This window comes from Oncorhynchus mykiss, chromosome 4 (genome assembly GCF_057628025.1).
Source record: "Oncorhynchus mykiss isolate SJ-2025 chromosome 4, ASM5762802v1, whole genome shotgun sequence".
NCBI classification, from domain to species: Eukaryota; Metazoa; Chordata; class Actinopteri; order Salmoniformes; family Salmonidae; genus Oncorhynchus; species Oncorhynchus mykiss.
In genome coordinates, this window is record NC_143025.1 from 58,320,805 (window position 1) to 58,338,866 (window position 18,062).

General features: G+C 40.4%; 1 protein-coding gene across 1 annotated transcript; it reads left to right on the forward strand.

Annotated features, from left to right (window-relative positions):
• The first annotated feature begins 1,049 nt into the window (after positions 1 to 1,049).
• On the forward strand, positions 1,050 to 15,140 carry LOC110522034 (solute carrier family 35 member F6). Its single transcript, XM_021600097.3, has 6 exons — positions 1,050 to 1,250; positions 5,153 to 5,225; positions 5,395 to 5,566; positions 6,239 to 6,454; positions 8,887 to 8,997; positions 10,046 to 15,140. The coding sequence occupies exons 1-6, from the start codon at positions 1,174 to 1,176 to the stop codon at positions 10,519 to 10,521; spliced, it is 1,125 nt and encodes a 374-aa protein (XP_021455772.2). The 5' UTR covers positions 1,050 to 1,173; the 3' UTR covers positions 10,522 to 15,140.
• The last annotated feature ends 2,922 nt before the right edge of the window (positions 15,141 to 18,062 follow it).

Below are 18,062 nucleotides of genomic sequence, written 5' to 3' on the forward strand. Positions count from 1 at the left end.
ATGCTGGCTATGGAATTGATCTAGAGACTCAAGTTGAAAATGTGAGCCACAGGTTCAGTAATAATACCAGCTGCTATCTTTAAGAGGTAGGGGTCCAGGTTGTCTGGACCTGCAGACTTTTTAGTGTTTATTGCCTTTAGTGCTTTATAGACCTCAGTATAAGAAACAGGCTCAAAGTTAGGAACAGGTCTGGTTTACAAGGGCAGAATAAATCCCCTTATGACCTGCTGGGACAAAGGTAATATACCCTTTGTTCTTCAGAAAGGGAGATGTGGGGCCTCCCGGGTGGCGCAGTGGTTAAGGGCGCTGTACTGCAGCGCCAGCTGTGCCATCAGAGTCCTGGGTTTGCGCCCAGGCTCTGTCGTAACCGGCCGCGACCGGGAGATCCGTGGGGCGACGCACAATTGGCCTAGCGTCGCCCGGGTTAGGGAGGGCTTGGTCGGTAGGGGTGTCCTTGTCTCATCGCGCACCAGCGACTCCTGTGGTGGGCTGGGCGCAGTGTACGCTAGCCAAGGTGGCCAGGTGCACTGTGTTTCCTCCGGCGCATTGGTGCGGCTGGCTTCCGGGTTGGATGTGCGCTGTGATAAAGAAGCAGCGGCTTGGTTGGTTGTGTATCGGAGGACGCATGACTTTCAACCTTTGTCTCTCCCGAGCCCGTACGGGAGTTGTAGCGATGAGACAAGATAGTAGCTACTACAACAATTGGATACTACGAACTTGGGGAGAAAAAGGGGTAAAATTCAAAAAAAAAAAGAAAAAAAAAAAAAGAAAGGGAGATGTGGTGTAATGTTAATGTTGAGCAGTGACATAGGAGGGGCTTGATTGTCACAGGGAGGCAGAAGGCTGGACATTTTTTTGCCAGCATGTGTGTTCAATACAAGCCTTTTTTTACGTTGTATTAAACAGTATACACATACAGAAGCAGTCCGTGTCTTCAAAAAGGTACCTACTCCGTAGGAGACATGGTTGCATTTCAGGCATCACTCAGGGCCAAAATGCCCCACCAGCCAGAAACCATCCTTTCACTGCTTGTGCGCACTCAGTCAGCTGACACTCAAAGTCACGTGATTGAATTTTGTAGGCAGATAGAGTGCACACGGTTGCTGGTAAACATCTTGCTGGGTTTGAAACAAAGTTTCTAGTTATTGTATATTATATCCTCGCACGTCCAACATGGCTTGGACAAAGTATCAACTCTTTCTTGCGGGTCTTATGCTCACAACCGGCTCTATCAACACGCTATCAGCAAAGTAAGTGAACGCTTCAGTTATGTTGTCCATTGATGACACCGTGTTTACAATGTAGCCAACGCGAATGTAATGCGTGTTAGACCATCAAGATTCGGGCAGAAATGTTCATGTTTATTGCACTATTCCTGGTAAACAGAGTTGTTCCTCAATATATTTGTATCAACAGTTGTCTAAATTGGCGATTCATGGTATCTTTAATTTGGGAAAGTAAATATTTCCACCATCTTTGTAAATACCTTTTCATACAATCAAGCATGGTTGATAACGATATTCTGTACGTTTAATTACAGCTGTCAATGTAATGTATGATTACATTTGAAATGGGGAAATTGCTAGACATTAGACAAAATGCCAGACAAGGAAACCTTTCACATTTGCCTTGCGTCACTGTTGATTCATGTCATGTCATGTCATGAAATGCAGGACACTGCTGTCTCAGCAAATCACTGGCTTTGTGCCACAAAATAGACACGACTCTAAATTGACTAATGTAAATTACAGCAGTTTAACTTATTTTGCTGTCATGCAAAATAGGATGTGGATTGGGGTTACAGGTGGTAGTTCTGCTACTCTGCTTTTTTATGTCATGTGGAAATGACACCTAATCAACTTTAACATTTTGTCAAAGATGTGGTCTAGTCTGGCAAAAGTCCCTCAGTATGGATACTGTATGTTACACATGGTTGCTCTTGCTCAGTGAAATGAGTCAATGTAGCAAATAGAGAGATCAAGTTTCATCCACTTTTTGGTACTTCTTACCAGGGCAGTCACCTGAAACCAAACCCTTCACTGTCTGTGCTTCACTGAGGAGAATGTTATCTTGAGCTGAGAACAGTTGCTTGTTGTGTAGAATTGATTTTATTTATTTTTAGGGGTAATTTGTGAAGACCCTTTGAGTTGATTTGACCAACTGTGTTAAAGACTTGGCAGTGTGTGAATGTCAAATGTGTTCAGATCAAGAGATAAATAGAGAGATCAAGTTTCATCCACTTTTTGGTACTTCTTACCAGGGCAGTCACCTGAAACCAAACCCTTCACTGTCTGTGCTTCACTGAGGAGAATGTTATCTTGAGCTGAGAACAGTTGCTTGTTGTGTAGAATTGATTTTATTTATTTTTAGGGGTAATTTGTGAAGACCCTTTGAGTTGATTTGACCAACTGTGTTAAAGACTTGGCAGTGTGTGAATGTCAAATGTGTTCAGATCAAGAGCTAACTTTTGTCAATAAACCAGTGACTCAATCGGGCATATTTGTGATATGGAGCTCAATCTGCTGATGTGCGAGGGAAAAGGCGGCATCATCACTTTGTGTGGCACTGTGACTACTACATCCCTTCTATTGAATCAGCAAGGAGAACACTCACATGCCAGTCATGCCTCTACTGATTAGGCCTATACTGATTAGGGGGGGGACATAATTATAAAACCAAAATATATATATATTAATAAATAAATTCACCAAGTTGCATAAAAACTCAAAACAGCGTATCGGAATCTGTTCGGTGTGTGTGGAGCAGAGACGAGACTGATGACGCATGTCCACCTGATGCATCAAACTCATTGCATTCCGGCGGACGTCTTTCATTGTCAATGGCGCAGTCAGTACCGCATTGTTGGGGGTACCGCACTAGGCTGTGGTGCATTCTGTGTACCGCATGCGTTCAATATTTTCAACTCATGCGTCATTTTACCATGCGGTGGTACAAACAGAAGTACACACACTCTCCAACTAGCTCGCTTTTAGCTATTTGAAAGCTAAGCACTTGGGCGTCAAGTACGGAAAATTCAGGCTAGACATCTGACAAAAAACAATGATGATTTGTTTATTAGGCTGTTCCAAATTGTCAGAAAAATTATATTTATAAACGCGCTCCTTTTTCTTGATCTTCTTATTGTTATTATTACTATTATTATTATTATTATTATTATAAATAGTGTAATTATAATTAGTAGGCTTAGTATAGCAGCCTCGTATAACCACCACTGAGCTGTAGGCCTAAAAGCACATCCTGTTTAGTCTTAATACTGTAAAACTTACTTAGGCCTATGTTTCAATACTTATATAGGCTACTGGATCAATCATTCATTTGTTCATGTCATACAGCATTCGAGTCATTCATGATTTGAAATTCAATCAAGCATTTTAGTTTTAAAATAAAACAAAGCGAGCCTTTGAAAAAATGTGCTTAATCAATAAATAAACAGTTCCATTTTGGAAATTGCATTCGCAAATGAATGCGACTGTTTTTAGTCTTTGCTGTAATAAAGGCTGGAACAAACTCTCTGGTATGCTTAGAATTAATTTAGTCTTTACATTGTTCCAAATGGTCAGAAAAATTATATTGTAATCTATACAGCACCTGTTTGGCACACATAATATGCACATAGAGCTTGCTCCTCACCTTTTTATTGATCTCCAGTATTTTCCACAGCAAGACAAATGTATTCCACACATCTGACTTACCCTTTACCTCCTGAGCAATGAGTAAACATTCCCCCGTTTCAAGTTTATTTGTCATGTCTTCTGCATCATTTTGCTGTCTGATATGATATGCCCTATTTGGATGGGATTAGTCTTACTGGGGGAGGCCGGGTAATGTAATTATGTGCACAAGCACAAAATACCACATTTGTATTTTTAGTCACGTCCAAATCTGCTATGTCAGTCATTTCTACATGGTGTAACAAGTAGAAATAACCTACTGTTTTTTTATGTCTGAGTTAGACAGGTGTTGCTCGCGGTTGGCACAAGAAAGCAATAACTGATTCGATAAATTGAACTAAGTGCTGCACATAGGCTGCATGTAGGCCATTCATATATAGCTCATCAACTTTCACAGTGAATGCTTTTGTGCGTATGAATTGAATATTGCTAAATGCATCAGTAAAAAAATAGAGCCTATTTAATGCAACCCTTGCTGTTAATAGATCACAAAGCAGCAAACAACTGACAAACATTTGGAAATGTTAAGTTAACTTTCTCATCCATAGCCTTGAAACGCATATCAATTGCAATTTTTCTAAATGTTATTTCTATATAAAAAAAAAAACTTTACTTAACTAGGCAAGTCAGTTAAGAACAAATTATTATTTACAATGACAGCCTACCCTGTGCTTTAACAAAGTACTGAGTAAAGGGTCTGAATACTTATGTAAATGTGTCAGTTTATTTTTTATAAAATAACTATATAACAAAAATCCAACTGTTTTTGCTTCATCATTATGAGGTATTGTATGTAGATTGATTAGGGGAGGAAAATAACTTGATCCATTTTAGAATAAGGCTGTAACGAAACAAAATGTGAAAAGTCAAGATTTCTGTATGTACAATGCATTCGGAAAGAATTCAGATCCCTTGACTTTTTCCACATTTTCTTAAATTACAGCCTTATTCTAAAATTGATTAAATTATGTTTTTTTCCTCATCAATCTACACACAATACCCCATAATTATCAGGGATTATCAGGGATTGGAAGGTGAACTGTCGCTGAGGTCCTGAGCACTCTGGAGCAAGTTTTCATCAAGGATCTCTCTGTACTTTGCTCCGTTCATCTTTCTCTCAATCCTGACTAGTCTCCCAGTCCCTGCCGCTGAAAAACATCCCCACAGCATGATGCTGCCATCACCATGCTTCACCGTAGAGATGGTGCCAGGTTTCCTCCAGAAGTGATGCTTGGCATTCAGGACAAAGAGTTCAATCTTGGTTTCCTCAGACCAGAGAATCTTGTTTCTCATGGTCTGAGATGCCTTTAGGCAAACTCCAAGTAGTCTGTCATGTGCCTTTTTTTGAGGAGTGGCTCCCGTCTGGCCACTGCGATGCAGTGCCTTAGACCGCTGCGCCACTCGGGAGACTTGGTGTGACATTCTTGAGCAAACTTAATCAACATTCTCTTCTCCTCCAGATGGGCTGACATGTTCTCCGCAAAGGGTTGTAAAGACTCCCCTGAACACGCATTCGCCCACCCATTTGTACAGGTACAGTCTTTCAAATAAAAATACATAGTGTGTAAGCTAAGACCTAAATTAATCACTTGTCTCTATCAACATTTTGGATGGATTAAATGTCAGTTATTTTGTATTGCTCAGTGTCTGTCACTCCTGCCTCCCCTCTCTCTCTTTCTACCCCTCTGCCTCCCCTCTCTAGGCCGTAGGGATGTTCCTGGGGGAGCTCAGTTGTCTGGCTGTCTTCCACATGCTGCTTTGTCATGACAGACGGAGACCAGAGCCCAAGTTGAACACGGGCCAGAGCTTCAACCCCCTCCTTTTCCTTTCCCCTGCCCTCTGTGACATGACCGCGACCTCCATCATGTATGTTGGTACGTGACCCCTACATCCAGGATATTTATCTTCATTTGGTATTGCAGTGCGCTCCAGGGTTTCTGGGCATGTTGCTCGTTGCTTGAGCCGCCATTTAATTCCCTCGTACCTTACATAAAATATTTTAACGTGACAATTCACACCGAAAAGCGCTTCTAAATTCTATTCTTCAAAAGTAAACTGCAAGGAAGTCAAAATTATCTGTAACATTATGGTCAGGGACACAATTAAACACATTTTTCCATTGAACTTGAAGTTCCTGTGATGAATCCTCAATTTTATTAAGGAACTGGAACACAATATCTGAGAACTCTAGATTGTCATAGTGAAAGTTTGTGCTGACTGCCTGCAGACCTGGGTTCAAATAGTATTTGCTTTCTTTTGCCTGGAACTAATTGCCAGTTGAACCAATTGAATAGTCCCAAGTGCAACTGCTGTCCATTTTCCGCTCCGGGCATACATATTGAAACAAGAAATCCTATTTACATTCTAGTCATTTAGCAGACACTCTTGTCCAGAGCGACTTAGTGTTAGTGCCTTTCACCTATTCGGCTCAGGGATTTGAACCAGTAATGTTTCGGTTATTGGCACAGCACTATTAACCGCTAGGATACCTGCTGCCCTATTTGAACCAAGCTCTGTCTGTGACCCTCTGTGACTCTCTTCCCCAGCTCTGAACATGACGAGCGCCTCCAGCTTCCAGATGTTGCGCGGGGCAGTGATAATCTTCACAGGCCTGCTCTCGGTGGCCTTCCTAGGGCGCCGCCTGGTAGCCAGTCAGTGGACAGGCATCCTCATCACCATCCTGGGGTTGATAGTGGTGGGCCTGGCTGACTTCATGAGCGGACACAAGGACGACTCTCACAAACTTAGCGAGGTCATCACTGGTAAGGTTGAGAGAATGGTGGGTTGGAAGCGGATACTTGTAGAACACAATGAGTATGGTTTCATTCACACAATAATACAATTATTGTGAATAGTCAGATTAATATAATAGTTTGATTTTAAATGTTTACATGCTTTGCAAGAAGAACAATTTCCTTAATCCTGTTTACATGGGCACATCGAAAAACAGGCTACCTGATGGGACTTTGATAAATGCAGAAAATCACCAATCACAATAAACATTCTACCACAGCGAACAGGTTATTTTTGTGAAGCCTATTTGAGTCGGAGTTCAGACATATGAAGTTTGTATGTGAAAACTATTTCTAAGATGAATACATCCAGTTTTTCCAAACTCAATATACTTGTGCAAAAGAAGAAAGCTTTCGTGGGATGTGCGCAGATCAAATACATGTAAAAAATTGCCTACATCAAGCCAACAAATAAAAACATTGCACAGGTATAAAATATCCTATAAATCACATTGGCTATGCATGGCCTGTCTGCAAGGAACTTGAACATTGTGTCAACTATTAACTTGGGTCCGGCCTGAAACTCATGCTAGCAAACTTGCAACATTGTATGAAATATTCTGGGCCCTTAGAGTTTCCTGCTCCAGTGAGCTCCGGACAGAGACACAGCTGTAGGCTATTTGCACAAGATATAAGATATATAGGCCTTTTTTATGACATTTCCACCAAATCAGAACATACCATTTTTCCCCTTTCATGCTGAGTGGTTATCAAAAGGGAGAGCATTTTCAAATAGGCTACGTTGAGGAACTATTGTCATTCTCATGTAAAAATAGACTTAGTTGACTTGCTTTTTGAGGCGAAGAGAAAATGACTAAACGGTGATGGTGAGTTAAGACAATCAGAAATAGTATCAGATTGCCAAATGGGCACATTTATAAACCTACATTTGTGCGCAGACCAGGTAGCGTAGGCCCAGGGCCATGCGTAATCAGGTGCGTGTCCTTACTCAAGATTGACAGGAGCGCTCCAAACAAAAGACAATAAATAAATTGACAACTCTTAAAGGAAATAAAATAAACCGAAAACTTTTCCTCACAAGTGTAGCCTAGGTTGTGCGCTCCGCCATAATTTGCAAATAAATTCATTAAAAATCCTACAATGTGATTTTCTGGATTTTTTTCCCTCATTTTGTCTGTCATAGTTGAAGTGTACCTATGATGAAAATTACAGGCCTCTCTCATCTTTTAAGTGGGAGAACGTGCACAATTGGTGGCTGACTAAATACTTTTTTGCCCCACTGTGTGTGTGTGTGTGTATATATATATATTACATACACACACACACACACACACAGTGGGGAGAACAAGTATTTGATACACTGCAGATTTTGCAGGTTTTCCTACTTACAAAGCATGTAGAGGTCTGTAATTTTTTTAATCTTAGGTACACTTCAACTATGAGAGACGGAATCTAAAACAAAATCCAGAAAATCACATTGTATGAATTTTAAGTAATTAATTTGCATTTTATTGCATGCCATAAGTATTTGATCACCTACCAACCAGTAAGAATTTTGGCTCTCACAGACCTGTTAGTTTTTCTTTAAGAACCCCTCCTGTTCTCCACCCATGACCTGTATTAACTGCACCTGTTTGAACTTGTTTCCTGTATAAAAGACACCTGTCCACACACTCAATCAAACAGACTCCAACCTCTCCACAATGGCCAAGACCAGAGAGCTGTGTAAGGATGGATTCCGTCTCTCACAGTTGAAGTGTACCTATGCTAAAAATTACAGACCTCTACATGCTTTGTAAGTAGGAAAACCTGCAAAATCGGCAGTGTATCAAATACTTGTTCTCTCCACGGTATGTATGTGTGTATATATATATATATATATATATATAAATTTATTTGCCGCTGCTCGACTAAAAACAAATCTTGATCAAACAATCGACCAGTCAACTAAATGGTGTCAGCCCTACTCTGCCTACTGCCATAATCAGTTTAATCTTACATTATTACTGTGCATGTTAACATACTCATTGTTAAGAGGATAATGAGTGGGCACTTACAGTGACAAAGGTAGGGCCCTGTTCAAATACTTTTAGAACAGTGTTTACCAACCACTGTCTTAGAATATATCTTTCCCTCCTTCCTCACTTGAATTAATTACGGATCTAACTTATGATTGGATAGTTGAAAGCAAGCTTAACAGAGCAGTTATTTCACCAGTCCAGTCACATCTGATCAGTGATTACCCCAAGGAAAATGGGAAGGATACATTTGAATGGTATTCAAACAGGGCCAATGACTTGAGTTGGAGTCTATTGACTTTTCATTATTTAGATTTTGCTTCTACAGAGACTGGTTTTCCCACACCAGCAACATCTTGTTAAAATAAATGTCCAATGAGAAACTGCCGTGCAAAGGCCTTACCCATCTCTTCTAACCCTAAGGTGACCTTCTGATCATCATGGCCCAGGTCATTGCTGCTGTCCAGATGGTTCTGGAGGAGAAGTTTATCTACAAGCATGATGTTCATCCTTTACGGGCAGTGGGCACTGAAGGTACGGTACAGTGAACATACTGTATACATAGGACGGCTGTGTGCATTTGGTTAATGTATAACTCCATGTACAGAATGTAACAATGGTGTTTGTAAGCTGTACACTCTTAAGAAACACAAGCATAATAATCAGATGTGTAGGTAGTACTTAATGACCTATTTAACCATTTCTGTTACTTTTCTCTGTTGAAATAAATTGTCTCCATTTCGTACTTGAGATGGTGCTAATGTTTGTAGATCATTACGTACTGTACATTATTTATAATGCGAGATACCTGGAGAAAATCAGACGTCTGGAGAATGTTTTTTTGTTATGGCCCTCCATTCAGTAAAATATATTGGCTCTCCCTGAACTCTTGGGAAAAAAACAAGTCCCCATCTCCTATACCCAAAATAATAATTACAACTTAAAGGACAGACCAGAACTTTAGATATGCAGAAACTCATTTCGTAAGCATTACATGGCGAAGAGTCACTGTACACATTATAGCCATTGGTTAGGCAGCAAAAAAGGGTTTACATTAGCAAGAGCAGGGCAGGCCAGGGCTCATGATTGGGAATGCCTATCCATTGTAGTGTGTAATCAGTGTAGCCAAGTTTTATATACACCATCCCAGCAGTGCAAAAACTGAGGAAGTACATTTTCTTAGAAATACAACTTTGCCCTGTCCTTCTGAGCATGCTCTTCGTATAGCCTAGGCCTAAAGTTTATAGTATAGGCTATTGATCATTTGATTAAGGCCACACTAGGCGCACTTGATATTGAGCGCCCAGCAGAGAATCAGGGATGAGGGGCAGCATTTGGGCACACATCGAGATATAATAACCAAAACATTCTCAAACACTGAGCAATATGACATTTAATCGAGTTATAAATTACATGACCCTCCCCTGGACTAAAAAAAACTATACTAAACCCTCCCCCTAACTGAAATTGAAAAAGCACGACCCTCCATTTTCTTCCAGGTAACAATTGTGTACATTTTGACCGATCCCTTAGTAATTCACCCTGCCTCCATTAATTTCCACCCTTCTTCTCCATTCTCCAGGGTTCTTTGGCTTCTTCATCCTCTCGCTCCTCCTCATCCCCTTTTTCTACATCCCGGTGGGCAGCTTCAGCAACAACCCCCGCCATGTCCTTGAGGACGCGCTGGACGCCTTCTGCCAGATCAGTCACAACCCCATGATCATCCTGGCGTTGCTCGGTAATACAGTGTCCATCGCCTTCTTCAACTTTGCCGGCATCTCTGTCACCAAGGAAATCAGTGCCACCACGCGCATGGTGCTGGACAGCCTGCGCACTGTGGTCATCTGGGTGGTCAGTCTGGCTCTGGGCTGGGAGCAGTTCCATGGGTTACAGGTGTTGGGTTTCATTGTGCTGTTGGTGGGTGCGGCACTGTATAATGGGCTTCATCGCCCCGTGCTAGCAAGGATTCTGTGCTGCGCCAGTGTGGAGGAGGAAGAAGTCAACCCAGTGGAGAGGACGAGATTGCTGGACGAGGGAAGGGTGCAGGAAGAGGGCTAACTGACCTGATATGATGACCTCACAACATGCTGAAAGTGTGTGTGTATGACATGTAGATAACATTACCCTGTCGTACTCCACACCATGCGTGTGTGACATAGACAACTACATGACAATATCTTTAAAAATTTTAATGCCTGGTTGTAAATTCCAGGTGACATATATTGATAGGATCTTGGACTAGCCCTCCTCAAGGCTTGCTGCAGCATCGGTTAAATGTGTCAGTGGTGGCAGGCATCTTATACATCCCCAAAAGGTTAACCATAACATTGTTTGATAGAGTGCGCTACTGTGGTCATTGATACAGTAGCTTGCAAAAGTATTCATCCCCCTTGGCATTTTTCCTATTTTGTTGCCTTACAACCTGGAATTAAAATAGATTTTTGGGGGGTTTGTATCATTTGAATTACACAACATGCCTAACCCTTTGAAGATGCAAAATATTTTTGGTGAAACAAACAAGAAATAAGACAAAAAACAGAACTTGAGCGTACATAACTATTCACCCCCGCAAAGTCAATACTTTGTAGAGCCACCTTTTGCAGCAAGTCTTTTGGGGTATGTCTCTATGAGGTTGGCACATCTAGCCACTGGGATTTTTGCCCAATTTCAAGGCAAAACTGCTCCAGCTCCTTCAAGTTGGATGGGTTCCACTGGTGTACAGCAATCTTTAAGTGATACCACAGATTCTCAATTGGATTGAGGTCTGTGCTATGACTAGGCCATTCCAAGACATTTAAATGTTTCCCCTTAACCACTCAAGTGTTGCTTTAGCAGTATGCTTAGGGTCATTGTCCTGCTGGAAGGTGAACCTCCGTCCCAGTCTCAAATCTCTGGAAGACTGAAACAGTTTTTTTCTCTAAGCAATGGTATTTTTTCTGGCCACTCTTCTGTAAAGCCCAGCTCTGTGGAGTGTACGGCTTAACATTTCTAGGGCAGGCGTTCAGCTAGCGGAACCCCTCGACAGCATTCCGCTGAAAAGGCAGTGCGCAAAATTCCAAAAATATTTTTTAGAAATATATCACTTTCACACATTAACAAGTCCAATGCAGCAAATGAAAGAAACTTCTTGTTAATCTACCCATTGTGTCCGATTTCAAAAATGCTTTACAGCGTAAGCACAACATATGATTGTTAGATCACCGCCAAGTCAAAAAAAACACAGCCATTTTTCCAGCCTGGAGTCACAAAAAGCAGAAATATAGATCAAATGAATCACTAACCTTTGATGGTCTTCATCAGATGACACTCATAGGACATAATGTTACACAATACACGTATGTTTGGTTTGATAATGTGCATATTTATATCCAAAAATCTCAGTTTACATTGGCACATTACGCGCAGTAATGTTTTGTTTCCAAAACATCTGGTGATTTTGCAGAAATACTCATAAAACATTGATAAGATAGACTTCTCCTTAATGCAACCACTGTGTCAGATTTTTTTTAAACTTCACAGAAAAAAAAGCATAATCTGAGAATGGCGCTCAGAGCCCAATCCAGCCAGAGAAATGTCCGCCATTTTGGAGTCAACAGAAGTCAGAAATAACACCATAAATATTCACTTACCTTTGATCTTCATCAGAAGGCTCTCCCAGGAATCTCAGTTCGACAATAAATTAGTGATTTGTTCCATCATAAAGTCCATAATTTATGTCCAAATAGCCACTTGTTGTTAGCGTGTTCAGCCCAGTAATCCATCTTCATGAGGCGCAAGCACTTCGTCCAGACAAAAACTCAAAGTTCCGTTACAGGTCGTAGAAACAAGTCAAACGATGTATGGAATCAATCTTTAGGATGTTTTTAACATAAAAGACCAATAAGCTTCCAACCTGAGAATTCCGATGTCTGAAGAAAGGCACTGGAATGTGAGGTAACTCTGTCAGGAGCATGCGTCACGAGCCTGAGACACTCTGCCAGACCACTAACCCAAACAGGTCTCATGAGCCACTCCTTTATAGTAGAATCCTCAAACCAGTTTCTAAAGACAGTTGACATCTAGTGGAAGCCGTAGGAAGTGCAACAACCAATATCCCACTATCTTCAATAGGGGCTGAGTTGAAAAACTACAAACCTCAGATCCCACTTCCTGGTTGGATTTTTCTCAGGTTTTCGCCTGCCAAATGAGCTCTGTTATACTCACAGACATCATTCAAACAGTTTTAGAAACCTCTTCAATCTCTTTTTCAAGTTATCCGCTGTGGAGCTTTGCAACTCCTTCAGGGTTATCTTTGGTCTCTTTGTTGCCTCTCTGATTAATGCCCTTGCCTGGTCTGTGAGTTTTGGTGGGCGGCCCTCTCTTGGCAGGTTTGTTGTGGTGCCATATTCTTTCCATTTTTAATAATAGATTTAATGGTGCTCTGTGGGATGTTCAAAGTTTCAGATATTTTTTTATAACCCAACCCTGATCTGTACTTTCCACAACTTTGTCCCTGACCTGTTTGGAGAGCTCCTTGGTCTTCATGGTGCCTCTTGCTTGTTGGTGCCGCTTGCTTAGGGGTGTTGCAGACTCTGCGGCCTTTCAGAACAGGTGCGCCTGTAGATTTTGCTTTATGTTTTGGATCATTGTCTTGTTGGAAGACAAATCTCCGTCCCAGTCTCAGGTCTTTTGCAGACTCCATCAGGTTTTCTTCCAGAATGGTCCTGTATTTGGCTCCATCCATCTTCCCATAAATTTTAACCATCTTCCCTGTCCCTGCTGAAGAAAAGCAGGCCCAAACCATGATGCTGCCACCACCATGTTTGACAGTAGGGATGGTGTGTTCAGCTGTGTTGCTTTTACGCCAAACATAACGTTTTGCGTTGTTGCCAAAAAGTTCAATTTTGGTTTCATCTGACCAGTGCACCTTCTTCCACATGTTTGGTGTGTCTCCCAGGTGGCTTGTGGCAAACTTTTTATGGATATCTTTAAGAAATGGCTTTCTTGCCGCTCTTCCATAAAGGCCAGATTTGTGCAATATATGACTGATTGTTGTCCTATGGACAGAGTCTCCCACCTCAGCTGTAGATCTCTGCAGTTCATCCAGAGTGATCATGGGCCTCTTGGCTGCATCTCTGATCAGTCTTCTCCTTGTATGAGCTGAAAGTTTAGAGGGACGGACAGGTCTTGGTAGATTTGCAGTGGTCTGATACTCCTTCCATTTCAATATTATCGCTTGCACAATGCTCCTTGGGATGTTTAAAACTTGGGAAATCTTTTTTGTATCCAAATCCGGCTTTAAACTTCTTCACAACAGTATCTCGGACCTGCCTGGTGTGTTCCTTGTTCTTCATGATGCTCTCTGCGCTTTTAACGGACCTCTGAGACTATCACAGTGCAGGTGCGTTTATACGGAGACTTGATTACACACAGGTGGATTGTATTTATCATCATTAGTCATTTAGGTCAACATTGGATCATTCAGAGATCCTCACTGAACTTCTGGAGAGAGTTTGCTGCACTTAAAGTAAAGGGGCTGAATAATTTTGCACGCCCAATTTTTCAGTTTTTGATTTGTTAGAAAAGTTTGAAATATCCAATAAATGTCGTTCCACTTCATGATTGTGTCCCACTTGTTGTTGATTCTTCACAAAAAAATACAGTTTTATATCTTTATGTTTGAAGCCTGAAATGTGGCAAAAGGTCGCAAAGTTCAAGGGGGCCGAATACTTTCGCAAGGCACTGTATATGGGTTTACTATGGTTTCTTAGACTTAACTAATATTGGATTCTGGGATATGGTAATACACTCGTTTTGAGTTGATTTAATTTCAATGTTTTGGTCTTGGCCAGTGTCATTTTGTTTGGTGGCTCTCACCGCTGTTTTTCAATTGGGAAAATGGGCTTGTGTTCAGCCCTGGCATTTGTACTGACCTCTTATTTCTGATTTCCCCTGGTGTGAAATCATGGACATGTAGTAACTTGAAAAATATATTGCATATGGCACCAGTGGGCTGTTGGTTCCATGCTTTTTCAAATGTTTTTCATTGTTGCAATGTACATTTGACTAATGTGTCACTAGTGACGTAACATAAATACTATGTCAGCCATTGGACTTTTAGTACATTTTTAGGGCTTTAAATTAAAAACCACAAATTAAAAGTTAGCTGAAATGTTCCCCACTGAACACTTGTTGCATAATGACTGATATTTTGTGAGTGTCACTACCATAAGTGTGCTTTGGGATCTGTGATTCAATATTTCCTGCATGATTTTACCTGTGAGGTTTTCCCCTGTTTTATTATCAAACAATTGCAATTGTTCTGGATATTGACTGACACATTATCACATGTAAAAAAAAAAAAATGGTTATAAAGTCTATTACTAGCCCATGCTTCTTGGTACATAGTTTTCTATCAATGGATAGCGTGGGTGAATATTGCTGGCGCTACCCCTAAGGCTAAGCCATAGATTAAGTAGGTTAGTTGAACAGGCTACCAAGCTCTCAGTAAGTGAATGGAAACTGTTCTCAGGACCAAGATTCCTATGTAGGTTTTTGTAAGACTTCTGTTGCACTTTTTAATTAGGACGTACATTTGCTTGGGATTTTAAAGTGCCATGTGAACAATGTTGACTGGATGTATTGAACTTGGCTCCAGTTAAATGTTTTTTAAAATAAATAATAATTAAATAAAAATGTGGAAAGGTTATTAGCACTTGAGTTCTGTGCTGTATTATACTTAGAGAGGAAATAGGAGGGTCGTTCCATGAAAATAATGCCTTTTTTTTGTGTCCCTTTGTTTTAAGTAAATTGTGCCAAAATGTAGCATTTTGACATGTTCCTCCAACCCTGGGTCACTTCTAGGAAGATTGTATCCCATACTGTATCCAGGTTTCATCATTTTAAAGCGTTAGTTATATTGTTACTTTGACAGTCATTTCTGAAGATGTATTTATTTCATGTGATTAGTGACATTTACATCTGTCCCTCATTTTAAGGTCAACTCTGTTACCTGAACTGAACTCATTTTAACATGGTGAAATTATTCCTTTTTATATATATTTTCTTCAAATGAAACATTCAACATCTAGTAATCATTGAGTAAAAGGAGGTGCGCTGATTCTACTCTTTTTGACAATTTTCTGGTGTTTTGTGGCAGAAAACTGAGCGGTGCAGCATACAGTAACACGTCAACCCTGTTACCAATAGATGGACAGGCTAGAAATGTTTTTAAGAGCAACTACCCCTAAAAATGAACTTCTCGTTTAGTAAACAGCCTATGTGGCATCAATTAAAGTTAAACCCATTTATTATACTGTCAAAATAACTACAAAGTGTAAATAGGATAATTTCAGTCATAAAGTCAGTCTCGTCCAAAACAGTTTTGTGAAACTTGTGGTTGTGACTGCATCACAACGTAAATTAAGGTTGGTTCAATCCTGCCCTCAGCTGGCAGCACACAAGTAATCATCAATTGGGAGTGCAGCTGCTAGCAACCCGATCATAATGCCTGTGGTAAATTTGGGTTGAGTTTGGATTAGGGCTGTCCCTGACAACAACAAAAATGTTTGTCGACCGAAAGCAGTCTGTTCGATTGGTCTACATTTTTTAAATGTGTATTTTTTCATATATAGACATATAGATGTGTTTTAATAAAATCTACTTCATGCATTGAGCTTGTCTGATGCTTAAAGTTTGGGTTTGATAAAATAAGACAAATGCTTCAAGAAGGTGCCAGAGATCTAGATAAAAGCATAACCTGACCCAACTATTCTCCTCCCGCCCCTGCTGGCTGTCGCAGATTCTTCCATTACTCTCCTGAAGTTGCCGTTAATAGGCTACATGAGGAGTTGCCAACCTTTCTCATGTGGAATGCCAATTTATCTTACCTTTTTTACTGATCTGTGTGTGCCAGTTGTGGTTTTCATATGCATATTTTTGTGAAAGTTTTATTTCATTTATAATAAAGTCTTTGTCATGTGGTTAATGAAAATGATACTTTTTAAGTTTGTAACTTCCATTGCCAACTATGTAAAAATAGCTTACATAAAGACAACAAATAAAAACATTGCAGCTAGCAGGTAGAAAATATCTTGATAAAAATAAGTATCCTAAAAATAACATTGGTTACACATGGCATGTCTGCATGAACTTGAAACGTTGAATCAACTAACTTGTTACGGCTAGACATTCCGCTAGCGGAACCCCTCGGCAATATCCGGTAAAATGCCAGACCACCAAATTCTAATTAAATTACTATAAATATTAAACTTTCATGAAATCACACATGCAATACACCAAATTAGATTTCAAAAAGCATTACGGCGAAAGCAAACCATGCGATTATCTGAGGATAGCACCCCACCAAACAAACACATGACATTTATATTTCAACCCGCCAGTCGCGACACAACGCAGAAATAACGATATAATTAATTCCTTACCTTTGAATATCTTCTTTTGTTGACACTCCAATATGTCCCATAAACATCACAAATGGTCATTCTGTTTGATTAATTCCATCGTTATATCTCCAAAATGTCAATTTATTTGGCACATTTGATCCAGAAAAACACTGGTTCCAACTCGCGCAACATGACTACAAAATATCTAATAAGTTACCTGTAAACTTGTTCCAAACATTTCAAACAACTTTCCTAATACAACTTTAGGTATTTTTTAACGTAAATAATCGATAAAATTTAAGACGGGATAAACTGCGATTAATAGCGGATAAAAACAAAATGGAGCGTGTTTTCAGGTCACGCGCCTCTAACAAACAATACACTTCACTTGACCCTCGTTCTGAACTGCCCTACCTCATTTCTCAAAGGAAAAACATCAACCAATTTATAAAGACTGTTGACATCCAGTGGAAGCGATAGGAACTGCAAGCAAGTGCCACAGAAATATAGATCCCCATAGAAAACTCATTGAAAAGAGAGTGACCTCAATTTGTTTTTTCCTGGATGGATTTTTCTCAGGTTTTCACCTGCCATAACAGTTCTGTTATACTCACAGACATTATTCAAACAGTTTTAGAAACTTTAGAGTGTTTTCCATCTAAATCCAGGCAGTTTACTTTGGGCACGCTTTTCATCTGGACGTGAAAATACTGCCCCCTAGCCCGAAGAGGTTTTAACTTGGGGCCGGCCCTAAAGCTTGTGCTAGCGAACTTCATTGTGTCATTGTATAAAATATTATTGGCCCTTAGAGTTTCCCGTGCCAGTGAGCTCAGGACAGACACAGCTGTTGGCTATTTGCTCAAGGGATAAGAAGTAGCGCTTGACTTTTGCAGGAGCTCACCAGAGCTGAGTACCATTACCTCAAATGTTCTACTGCTTGAGCTCCTGTGCATCTTATAGAATATTAGCTCAAAAGTATTGTGGAGCTCCTGCTACTAAATATAAACAGTATCAGCACCCATAATGAGTACTGGTACCAATTTCAGTCAGTCAAGCACTGATAAGAAGTACTCAGGTAGGCCGATTTTACGACGTTTCAGTTGGATCAGGGCATGATATTTTTTCCCTTTCCCTTTGAGTGGTAATCGAAAGGGAGAGAGCTGGAAATATTTTTCAAATACATTGAGGAACTATTGTAATTCTCAATGGGATGTA